At 37.5% G+C, this 12,537-nt stretch overlaps 1 protein-coding gene across 3 annotated transcripts; it reads left to right on the forward strand.

Moving 5' to 3' along the window:
* The first annotated feature begins 4,627 nt into the window (after positions 1-4,627).
* On the forward strand, positions 4,628-9,957 carry LOC111884748 (uncharacterized). Of its 3 annotated transcripts, none has more exons than XM_023881059.3 (4): positions 4,628-4,926; positions 5,684-6,097; positions 6,605-7,649; positions 7,719-9,957. In XM_023881059.3, the coding sequence occupies exons 2-4, from the start codon at positions 5,928-5,930 to the stop codon at positions 9,726-9,728; spliced, it is 3,225 nt and encodes a 1,074-aa protein (XP_023736827.1). In that variant the 5' UTR covers positions 4,628-4,926; positions 5,684-5,927; the 3' UTR covers positions 9,729-9,957. The 3 variants fall into 3 exon arrangements, with proteins under 3 accessions (XP_023736827.1, XP_023736828.1, XP_023736829.1); XM_023881060.3 differs by having other exon boundaries at positions 4,628-4,783; XM_023881061.3 differs by having other exon boundaries at positions 4,629-4,926; positions 7,737-9,957.
* Positions 9,958-12,537: the final 2,580 nt, after the last annotated feature.

Below are 12,537 nucleotides of genomic sequence, written 5' to 3' on the forward strand. Positions count from 1 at the left end.
CTGACTCGTCGAGTCAGGCATGGACTCGTCGAGTTCACCATGGACTCGGCGAGTTCAGCCATGGACTCGGCGAGTCCAGCCCCCAGAAACCCTAATTTTTTATTTTTAAGCAAGAATAATCCATTATAGCATCAAATACATCAAACAAACAGCCTAGGCTCTGATACCACTGATGGGATTTGAGCAATACATCAATCCTATGGTGTAAATGCAAACCCTAATAGCTTTTGGATCTAGTTTGTCTAATGAACATGCAATTAAATATTCAAAGCTATAAACCCTAGATATAGCATACAATTAATCATATTAACTTAAAATAGGGTTTAGATCTAACCTTTGATTGTTATATAGTAATAACAATCTAATCCTTGGCTTCAGAAAGCTTAGTGCCTCAAGTGTTGCACCTCTAATGGAGTCACAAACACCATTAAGCAACAAGATGAAGAAGAGAAGAGAGGGGAGGCACCAAAAACGGCTGGAAACCCTAATCCAAGTGTTAGGCACGTTTTTGGTGCATAAGGGGCCTTTATATAAATATAGGCTATTAGGGTTTACAACTAGGAAACCCTAATCTGGCTGCTTAAGCCCTAAGCAGCCCATGGACTCCTTTAACATATCCCTTGGACGAATTCCTTATGGGCTTCCCATAGAATTCGTCCAACCTATATTATTTAGGTAATCCATAGCCCAATTGCAATTATCTTATAATTACAAATCCAATCCCTTAAGTTTAATTAATCTCTTTTAGCCACAAAATTAATTCTTGACTAATATTAATTAAACAATATGATTTCTCCTTTAATATATCATAATATATTAATAAATCATAATTAAACCTTTCTCTCCTTAATTCATTCTACATATTGCTATGGTGAAGGCAACCCAAAAGGACCATGCTCATAATCGGGTCAAGTACGTACCAAAATAGTTATGGACTTAGACACTAATCCAACACTACTAGCTTCCAATTGATCTCCTAAGCTCTCTTCTTCTCCTTCAACTTCAAACACACACCAAAGGCACAAAAGAGCTCAAAATCACTCAAAAATGGTTTAGGGTTTCAATCTAGGGTTTCTCTGAGTTGGGAGGGTGATGGAGGCTGGGATGGGAAGAGATAAAGTGTTTAAATAGGGTGCAAACCCTAAATATTAGGGTTTTGTCCAAACAGCTCCTACTCGTCGAGTCGGTCTTCCGACTCGTCGAGTAGGTCACTTAAACCCCCGATCAAAAGTCGAGTCTACTCGGTGAGTTGGGCCACCAACTCGCCGAGTCCCAAAGTAAATTGCAATATTTCATGAAATTAAATACGTAGCAGGGATCGGGTGCTACATGGCAAGACTATGTTTGGCGCATAACACCTTACTTGATTATGGATATGTTTGATATGTATGGCTCACAATATGTTTGGCATGTATGGCCCAGTTGATATATATGATATGTTGTATTTGGGGAACTCACTAAGCTTCATGCTTATAGTTTACAGTTTTGGTTCGAGGTATCTTTAATTTCAAGAAAATAGGAGCTCGGGACGATCGCAGTGCATTCACCCATGTTATTATGCATTATGTGATCTTTAGGATCAGACCCTGATATTTGTTTTAATTGAAATGTTTTCAATGTCTGGAACAAAGTTATTAAAGGTTCTCTTATATTAAAAAAAATGAAATCTTTTGCCTTGAATTTTGGGAAGTTACAGTTATCGTTCCATTAACCATGCTAAGGAGTATAGTTGCCAACTTTACGTGTTAAGACATCTCATTAGGTCATATTTAAGTTTGGAAGTCATTTTCTTAACCATTAAGAGCTTAATATGGATGTTAGGTCCCTGATGGGTACGTAGGAGTACACTCAGCGTAATGGGTGTTTCGTGCATCCAACGCTTGTACTATGTGCTTCGAGGGTGAGTACGCGGGGCATACTATTCTGGTATGTGGGGCGTACTCCCCAATATGTGATTTTGGGTTTTTCAAGTTTGATCCTTCTTAGAATTGGTCCCATGATAGTTTTTGGGCCCAATTAGGAAGTTGGACCATATTGGGCTTTGGGTTGCTATTTTGGGCTTTTGTGCATTTAGGCTGGACCTTGGTTATGGAACAAGTATGAAAAGGGTAAAATGGTCTTTTACCCTTTAGGAAGTTGGTTTATGGAGTGGGCCTCGATTTTTGTGTTATCAGGATAATTATTGATTAAGATTTTATTTATTGTTAGTTGGCGTGAGGTTTTCCGGTTCAGCGGCCCGAGCAGTTATTTGATTATCAGTGGATTTGAGGTGAGTCTCCTCACTGTACTCATAGGTCAAAGGTACTAATGTCGACCCACTAGGTTCTATTATGCTAGTTGCTTGGTCTGTTGGGCTAGGCCCATTTGTATGCTGGGCAAGGCCTATTGTATGTCGGACTAGGCTCATTTGTATGTTGGGCTAGGCCCATGGATCAGGAGGGGCTAGGCCCATTGCATGTTATGTAGGTGCTAATTGTCTTTGTGACTTTTGCATTTGTATGGTCGGGCTAGGCCTATTATGGTGGGCTGGGCCCAATATGCTGGCTGGGCCCAATGTGAGGGCTAGGCCTAATGGTATGTATAATATGCGGTATTTTGGGAACTCACTAATCTTTGTGCTTACGGTTTTTATGGTTATGGTTTCAGGTACATCTGGTTCGAAAGGGAAGGGTCCGACTTGATCGCAGCTCATCCACCCATGTTTCTGCCTATGATGATTTTGGGATTGTACTATGATAACTGTTTTCTTATAAAGTACTTTTGAATATTTAGAACAAGGATATTGAATGTTGACTTAAAGATAATTAATGTTTTGGTTGAATTAAAAATGAAAATTTTACCTCATAATTTTGGGACATTACAAGCCACATCCTTAACCATACTATCCATGCACCACATTTACCGATTACACGGGCTACCAAAGACCATCTTATCTGATTGTGACTCACTATTCCTCAATCACTTTTAGAAAGAACTATTCAAAACGTTGGGCACCAAACTGCTTCACTCGAGTGCATACCACCCCTAAATCGATGAGCAAACATAGGTGTTCAACCGTTGCTTGGAGTCTTACCTTCGCTGCTTTGCAAGTGATGAACCGAACCATTGGAATAAGTATCTTCACCTCGCATAGTACTGGTACAACACAAGTTATCACAATGACATCCAAATGACACCATTCCAAGCTTTATATGGCAAGCTACCGCCGATTTTTCCTCATTATACAATGGGTAGTTTGAAAATGGCATCAATTGATACAACTCTAAGAGACCACCAAAAACTGATTTCACACCTCAAAATCACCTTGGAACGCACTCGGCAACGCATGAAGGATCAAGCTAACAAAGACCGATAAGAAAAAATGTTCCAATGAGGTAAGCTAGTTCATTTCAAACTAGAATCTATTGACAGCCATCAATGTAGAAAATGGAGTTCTTACAAGCTATGCAAAAGATATTTCAGACCATTCAAAATTTTGGAGCGCATCAGTCAGGTTGCATATTGTCTTGAACTACCCTCAGGTTTACGAATTCACACAGTTTTTCTTGTTTCCCTACTTCTCCCCTGTTATGGTCCCATGAGTCCCTCGAATCTACCCTTACCCACAAACTTCATTAAATACATTCATGTCATTGAACCGGAAGTTATTCTTGATCACAGGGTCATTCACAAAAAACAACAACCGAATCAAACAAATTCTCATTAAGTGAAAAGATAGGGACATTTCAGAAGCTACATGGGAAAACAAAGAGGACTTTGACATAACTAACATACCCACAAACCTTGAGGACAAGGTCACTCTCGAGAAGGGGGTGGGGGGGGGGGGGGGGGGATTGATACGAGTCCAGTCCACAATCGGCCCAAGAGGAACACTCGTAAACTAGCCCGTTATGAAGACCAGAAGACATTGGAAGACTAAAGTGAAGAAACATCAGTTATTTGAACTTTACATTTAGTTTCTTTTAGTTGCATGCTTTCTTTAGCTCATTGAATAAGTTTAGCATGATAGTTGCAGTTCCTAGAATTGTGGAGATCATAAAGACCTATTTAAATTTTACTTTGTTTTATAAATAGATCGTCGAAAATTGCTCCAGCTTTCTTATGTTTTCTCAATCTAATTTATGTGGAAACTACCCATCTCAAACAGGTTTTAAGGTATTAAAAAAGAGCACTCTGCCGGCACCATATGTAGTGGTGCTCTTTGCTTGCTAAGGTGGAAGGCAACCACAGCCAAGGCCGTGGTTATTGAAATTAACTTTTAACCCCGATGGAATGCTAAAACATCTAAGAAGTCGCCTCAAGTTTTTGAAGATCACCGACCTCATGCTTAACTGACAAAAACGATTACCGTTAATTCTTCGAAAAATAAATAAACACATAGACATAAATATTATTATGCATACAATAAATATATAGATGAACTGTATTTGGACAATGGTGTCTTTTAAGAGGTAGGGGGTCTTGTCCTGTAGCCATGAGTGGAGAATTTTCATGCGTAAATCCCTGTGAAAAGGGGGGCACAACTGACAATTCACTCACCATGATAAATAATATCGGCAATAAAGAAATGAAAAAAATTATGAAAGATGTAGGGTAGGTTTAAGATAGGACAGCTTTGTAGAGTACCCAAAACATCTCTCTCTTCTCTTCTCTTTCTTTTTTTTTTTTCTCTCTCTCATTCACACAAACACGCATATTCATAGATGGAAGGTGAATCAGTGGTGTCAATGGTTCAAATTTTGCTTTTTGGTGGAGAGAAGAACCTGATGCCTCTTTTTGATGTGTGAGTGGGTGGTGCTGCTGCTGTTCTAATCTTCTCCAATTTGGGTTTCAGTCTTGTTCTTCTTGTTCTTCTCTCTTTTTTTCCCTTTGTATTCTCTCTCGTTTTCCCATCTGACCCATAAACAAAAAGCTCATAAAGATAAGGTTTGCTTTGTACTTTCTTGATATGATGATTTCTTCAAGTTCGTTTGTTTCGTTTTTCAACTGGGTTTTGGGGTTTTCTTGAAAATTCTTCTCTTTCAATCTCTTTGCGATGGATGCTTTTATCCTTGATTTTGTTTCTGTATTTGTGAATTGAATCTAAATGTATGTTTTATAGATCCTAAGTTTTAAAAAACAAATCTTTTGTGTTTGTGATTTCATGATCTCTTTCAACATGAACAGTCTTTCAATCATCGACCTTTACCCAAATTGGTCTAATTTCTTTATCCATATTTTTTGTGGTCATGTTCCACTGTTCACTAAACAAGACCCGAAGACTTGAAATCTTGCCATTCTTATATCTTTTTGATGTGGGGATCTTGACTCTTGCGTTTGTTTTAAACCAGTGGTCAAATTTTCTTGAAGAAAAGTTTTTTTTTTTTTTTTTTTTTTTTAACTGCTTGAAGAAAAGTTCAAATCTTATAAAACCCATTTGGGTTAAGGTCTGGAATTGTGTTTATCTTGTTTTGGGACGTTGTTAAACTTCGTGGATACTGGTTATTAAGCTTTCTTTTCTTGCATTTCTCACATAAAATAACAGTTGTTGAACTTCGTCTAGTCTCTATAACTTCAATCTTTGCTTGTGGGTTTTGTACTACGCCAACTAATTTGGTTCTTTTCTTGTTCGATTGGATTCTTTAAAAAGAAAGTTGTTAATTTGATGCTTCAAGATCACATAAAATATGGTTTTAATTTACAGGGTTTGCTCTAAGCTTGGAGTTATCTGATGACTATCTCTCACCACGCATGTTTTTAGTCAGATAAGTGGGGTTGTGTATTTGAAATTCTAGTGAGAGAAAATTAGCTAGCTAGAGAGAGAGGGGAAGGGGTACTAGTGTCTTGTTATATATGCTGAAGGCCAAGTGTAAAGTTGCAGTTGTTGAGAAGGAGAGTTCTTGTGACTGTTTATACAGCACAAGAAGACATAAGATTATTAGCAGCAGATGATATCCATTGATGATCATCCACCACCAGATCCCTCATCATCGCATCATCATCATCATCAACAAAACCAAATCTCTCATGATCTCAAGCTTTCTGATATAGATCTGAAGTTTCTAGATGCTGATCTTGATGACACCAACGACAACCATCTCCCTAATTTCTCTATAAGGTATAGAGAAAATCAGAGATTTCTTCTTTTTTTTACTCGACTTTGATGACTGTAATTTCTTCCGAGATTTCTTCTTTTTTTTTTTTTTTTTTTTTTACTGGGTCAGATCCAAGGTAACCCAATTCAGTGTTAACAGGTGTTCTTGACCAGTAGAAGTAAGTGCGTGGCTCGGATTTCATGAAAAGATCATCTTGTCCCCAGCCTTCGATTTTATTACTTATTCAAGATTATCGCTTTTTAATGTTTTATGTTTCGCCCAATCACTGCTCTTAAATTTCCTTTCTTACCTAAGACTTAAGAGGGTGAATTTATTGTTTGCTTTCTTTTTTCTTGACTATATATATCTTCTCATGTGATGTGATTTCATGTTTAGCTTTTAATTCTTGATTTCTGTTCTGAGCTCATGGACTTTCCTTCTTGTTCGCATGTGATATTACTGTTTCTATTAGTTTTCAATGGTCAGATCTTGAATCTTTTGACACAATTTTTGGTTTGATTCTCTTGTAGGGATTATGTCTTCGGTTTAAGGAGCAAAGATATCGCCTGTAATTGGCCTTTCTCTCCCACAAGTTTGCAACTTTGCTTGAAACATGGAGTCAAGAATTTGTTGCCACCTTTCCAGCCCCTTGATTTACTGAGAGATAACTCATCTGTAATTAGCCGATGTAATCTTGAAGATCCTTTACACGATGAAGAAACCATAATCAGTTTTCATGAGAAGCCCAGCAGAAATGACGATCAATTCAAATCCAAAGGCGAACAACCATCTGGGTTTGTAACTGTAAGTACAAATTCAAGCTGTTCCAAACGACACAACAGCCAAGAACACTTGATTCGCACAAAGTCAAAGGAGAAACCACCTGCTTCTTCGCATCACACCGAAAACATCAAAAAAAGTAGATTGGTAATGAAATTGAATCCTGGTGTTGAACCAGTTGAAGAGATTTCCATGGCTTCCAAAATTTGCCCAGTTTGCAAGACTTTCTCATCATCTTCGAACACCACCTTAAATGCTCATATCGATCAGTGTCTAACTGGTGAAGGGACTATGAAGTGGACCGATAACCCCAAGGTTATAGTCAAACATAGGGTCAAACCTAGGAAGACGAGGTTGATGCTGGAAATATATAAAACAGCTCCTCACTGTACAATCGAAGAACTCGATAAAAGAAACGGAACAAGCTGGGCTACAAATTCGAGTTTTCCTGCTCAAGAATTTCAGTTTCAAGAGGAAGAAGAAGAAGCAGAAGAAGAAGAGAAACAAGAGCAAAGCCCAAGAACAACTACCGTCAATCATGAAGTTGTTGATAATGAAGGCGATGTTTATATCGATACCGATGGCACAAAAGTTCGGATCTTATCGGTTCCAAAATCCGGTTCTTTGGAGAATAATCATGGAAATCGGAAGTTATTGAAAGGAGTAAAAGGGAGTAAACTTGTCATAGGTACTAATAAGAAGAAATTCAAAACCAGTCTTCATAAGCAGAAACATCACAAGAAGTATCTGAAACTTATCCCTAATGCCAAAAAAGTTTGCTCAACAAAGCCTCAGGTATGTTCTTTCTCTTTGTACTTTTTAGATCGCTGTTGATATTTGATTTTTTTTTTTTTTTTTTTTAAGCTGATTGTTGATGAACAGGCGACAAATGATGAAGAAGAAGATGCTGCCATAGCTGAAAATTGCAGAAAAGATGAACCACCCAGAAAGCCTGTGAATGATCCGGTGGATGATTTGGCTATTGTAAGGCCACCATGGGCGTGCTCTAAGAGAACCAATCTTGTAAAGAAGCTCACTGGGAAACGGAAGCATAGGAAGAACTTGCGCATTGAAAGTGATAAGTCTTCTTCACGATGTGATTTGGGAAATCCTCCACTTTCGTCTGATGACGTGGCACCGTCACAAAGTAGGAAGAAAACGAGAACTTCCTCACCATTAATGGCGGAGTTCAGAAAAGAAAGCACCCGTATGCATGAAGACAACGAGGGTTCTCCAAATTCTTCAAGTCCATCTAAAAATTCTGATAGAGCCGATACAAGATCTAAGGGTAGAAAGTTTTTGAGGAAGAATCTATCGTTCCCAGTAGCTAAACTTAATTTAAAAAGGAAATCTTCTTCTTTTAATGGAACATTTCAAGATTCATCGAAAGAGAATTCTCTTTCTAGAAATGAAGAACACGTGGCTGCTGTAAGAAACAACCAGGAGACAAGATCAAGATCCGTTACTTCAAAGACTTCAAATGAAGAATCTTCTGATGGAGTTGAAACTGCTGATATGGATGCATTACATGATATTCAATCTGTTAGAAACGAGACGTTGCTATCGAATCTTGAACAAGTTTGTGTTGTTCCACCTCCAAATTTCACAGGTTTGAGCAACTCTTTTGATCCAGAGTTTTCAAAATGCGTTGAGATGTATCAAGAACAGCTATTATGTTCGACTAATCGTGCTCCAGATGTTGAAAAACACGATTTTTTCTTTCATGAAGATGACCCGATACCGATTCCCGGACCACCCGGATCGTTCTTGCCGCCAAGCCCTGGCGGAGATGTGGTTTCTGAAGAACAACTTCAAGCAAATTCATCATCCACCACCACCACAAGAGTTCCATCAAGCGATCAAAACCATCATCATGATACAAATGATCGAGATTCCATGTCTAATTCTCCGGTTTCAACCGTTTCTAATCCCAGTTTAGCAAGATCAGATTCAAGATCGACTTCTGTCGCACCAGATGATACAAAATATTTTCCGACCAGTTTCAAGAACGATCATCAGCCTTGCTGTTGCTCTAGAAAAGACGGTGCTTTTTCATATAATCATGAATCATCGATTGTAAGGAGACAAACGATGGAATCAAATAAGAGTAGTAGTGCTCCAGGTGTTAATTTCAACTTCAGATCTGACACTTTTCCACTAAGCAACTACTCGACTTCCCAAGCACCTGAAACTGCAATCTTTCCTTTTCCTACCATGAAAAAATTACCAATTTACAGTGATAACGATTCGGTTGCTAGCCCTTCGAAACCTGTTCTTAGGTTAATGGGAAAAAACTTAACCGTGGTTAAAACAGACGAAGATGTATTACCATCACCATCTTCACAGCCATTTAGACCACCGCAGGGAAGTCATCAACACCATCCTCAGCCACCGGTTATTTTTACCCAGTTCCAAAATGGCTCTGAGTCTCAACGTTTCAATGTGTATCCACATCCACAGGTGAACAACATGAGAAGTACTACTCATGGTGGTTTCATGGCACCTGTGGATCGTTATGGCCATGGTGGTCATTACGCAGTGCCCCATGCAAGGTCCCACCATAACTATAACAGTAAGGAGATCATCGTAATTGATGATCTCCCTGAAAATGAATTGGATGATTGTATGCGAAACGAAATCTTGAGAAGAAACCACGGGCAGATGAATCCGTTATACTCAATGTACCAGGCACAAAGTTCCAGTCATCTGTACAGTAGTGGTGGTGGTGGTGGTGGTGGTTCAACAGTGTTTCGTGGTGGCAGTTTCAATGGAGATCTTGGCAAGTGGAATGTAGGATCATCATCATCATCACCATCGCGTTCAACATCTCATATGCGATCTTCAACATCATACTATCCTCCTAGTTATCCATAATGGTACAATGCTTACAAGATGAGTTTTTTTTATCAATATCTTTTTAACTGAATAGTTTTATTTCTCTTTAATCGGCTTTTTAGAGTTTATAAGAACTTTTTGAGGCTTCTATGCACGGGTAGCCTTATAGTTACCCGAATAATAATAAGTCTCTCTTTAACTATAAACACTATTTCATGTGTTGTGTTTTTTTAAAGTCAAGAACCTGAAAAGATACGAGTTCCATGCATGTATGAATGTATGTATGTTAATTATTTCGTATGGTGTGCATGAAATATAGCCGTTACGACATTATTAGGTGAGATCGGTGAGCATGGACCACCATGAAAATATCTTCTCTATAGCACTCATAATAAGTCGAGAAGTGTGGGGTATGTTATGTTATGTACGTACGTAGGATTTTGAATTTTTGACAACATGAAAGACCTAAAAAACTATATTTAAAGATATTACTTGTGAATTATCTTAAAGAAATGGTGTCTCGCATGATGATGAATAATAGAAATTAAATTGAGATATGTTATGTCATTGTAAACTTTTACGTTTTGTGCGGATAGTATATTAACATCATGATATCATATAATAAATGAATGTATATGTGATATTAACGTTACAAAAGAGTGGGACCCTACATGAAATAACAACTACACAGCATTTATGTAGCGTATGGAGTTTGATGTGAACGTGTATGGTGTTATTTGCATGGTGAAAGTGGGACACTTTATTTATGAAATGACTACAAAGGGTTTGATACTTGTGGGCCCAACCTCCACTATATTCCATGGACACCAAATATTTAGTATTAAATATTAATTCTTCCCAAATAAAAGGATTTTTGACAAAATTACAGTATTAGTCCCTGTAGTTTGACAAAACTTGTATGGTGAGTACCACTATCATAATATCTATATACTTAGTACTTGTAGTTTAAAAACATTCCCCTTCCTGGTTATGCTTTGATTTTGTTTCGTAATTTCTAAAATTAACATTTTATCTATGTTTAATTTTTATTTCTTTTTTGAGTTTTAATTAGAATCTACCACGCGCGCGTGTGTGTATATATATATATATATATATATATATATATATATATATATATATATATATATATATATATATATATATATATATATATATATATATATATATATCTTCAGAAAAGTCCTAAAATTTTAGTCTAATTTATGAAAAAGTCTTAAACTACTTTTTATTTACAGAAAATTACAGAATACCGGCTAAAACTTTGAAAAAACCATTTTTGGCCGGTTTCGTAGATTTAACCGGTATTCTGTCCTTTTTCGTTATTTTGTTCAAAATATTAGGATTTTTCTGAAAATTACCCGATAACCAAAATATTGAGAATTTTTTTGAAAATTACTATGAAATTAATGGATATTATTATTTACAAATCATTTATAAACATAAAAAATATTTTTTTACTATAAACAAAGGAAATACATTTGTTGCTAATTTCTAGGAATAGAATGGTCGACTATATACTTTTCTATTATTTTTTTGACCACTTCAAAGTCTCTATGTTCTTCTTATGTATGGTTGTGGGTGTTATAGTGAGAAGTACAATATAAGGCGTGACCAATATAAGAGTTGATAATATTTACTAATACACAATCAATAAGTGTCTACTTGTTATGAGACATGATGTTATATGATCATATGTTATTAGAAAATATCATTACACGAACATATAGATTTTTCATTATGTTCTTTAACGTAACCACCACCTACCCTCCAAACATTATCCGGTAACAACCATAAAATTACACACATCTATAGAGAGTGAAAATAAGTTTTTGAATGACAATTTAAATAGATAATCACCATTCACTTCTCTCCATATAAATTATCATTCACAGTTCACTTTTCACATTTTATAGATGTATGTTAGTCGATGGTTGCTAACATTGTAACATCCCATTTAAAATAGAATAATTAAATAATAAATCAGGAACTCCGGGAAGTAATTATTTTGATTATTTTATATTATTAGAACTCAAAATTTAAATAAGAGTTATTAGAATGATAATTTCGGGGGTTAAAGAATAATATTAGACTTAATTTGAAAGGATTTTGGAGTTGAAGGGTTTAAATGGTAAATTGTGGATTTAGTTTGAAAGAAAAGAAGATGGAAGGGTTAATCTTGTAATTATGGGATAGATATTATAGGATCCGGGTATTTAACCCTTCATTCTCGTCACTTGCAACCCTAAACCTAAAAATGAGTCCAGCCACCACCTTATACTCCCCACCTGCACCGCTGTCACCCTTTTACTCCCATTTCTCCGTTTCCGATCAGCAAACCACCACAGCGACCACCGGAGCCAACCACCTCGTGCCAGAAGACGACCTTGCAGGTGCCATCACTTTGCCACCCGCAAAATCGGGAGCCATCGAGCACCACCACTGCCGAGAACGTAACCAACACCCGGGAAATCCTTTAGCGGTCAAAGTCGGAGCAAGGAATGACAATATGAGGGCTGTGAAGCCTCTTTAGTTGCTGCCTAACGGAGATCGTCCATTGCTGCCACCTTCTTCTTTCATTTAGACGTCGCTGCTACCTCGTTTTGTGTCATGGACGTCGCCGCCACCACTCCTTAGCAGCCGAAGGATTACTGCTGCCGCTCACCGTCGCTGCTAGGTGTGTATGTGTGCTTCAGCTAATGTATCGCAAGCATGGGGGTGCTTTTGGGTTGCTGACCGCGATTTGGATGCTTGATGGACCAGAAGACCCGAAGACAAACCACCATGGCCACTGGCCATGGTGGCTGCGGCCTCCTTGTGTTACCCTCTC

The sequence above is a fragment of the Lactuca sativa genome, chromosome 7 (genome assembly GCF_002870075.4).
Source record: "Lactuca sativa cultivar Salinas chromosome 7, Lsat_Salinas_v11, whole genome shotgun sequence".
NCBI lineage: Eukaryota > Viridiplantae > Streptophyta > Magnoliopsida > Asterales > Asteraceae > Lactuca > Lactuca sativa.

Coding starts and splice junctions, on each gene's coding strand:
- LOC111884748 (XM_023881059.3), top strand. CDS start 5,928: ATGATATCCATTGATGATCATCCACCACCAGATCCCTCATCATCGCAT. Junction 6,098..6,604: donor CTCCCTAATTTCTCTATAAG/GTATAGAGAAAA, acceptor ATTCTCTTGTAG/GGATTATGTCTTCGGTTTAA. Junction 7,650..7,718: donor TTTGCTCAACAAAGCCTCAG/GTATGTTCTTTC, acceptor TTTTTTTTTAAG/CTGATTGTTGATGAACAGGC.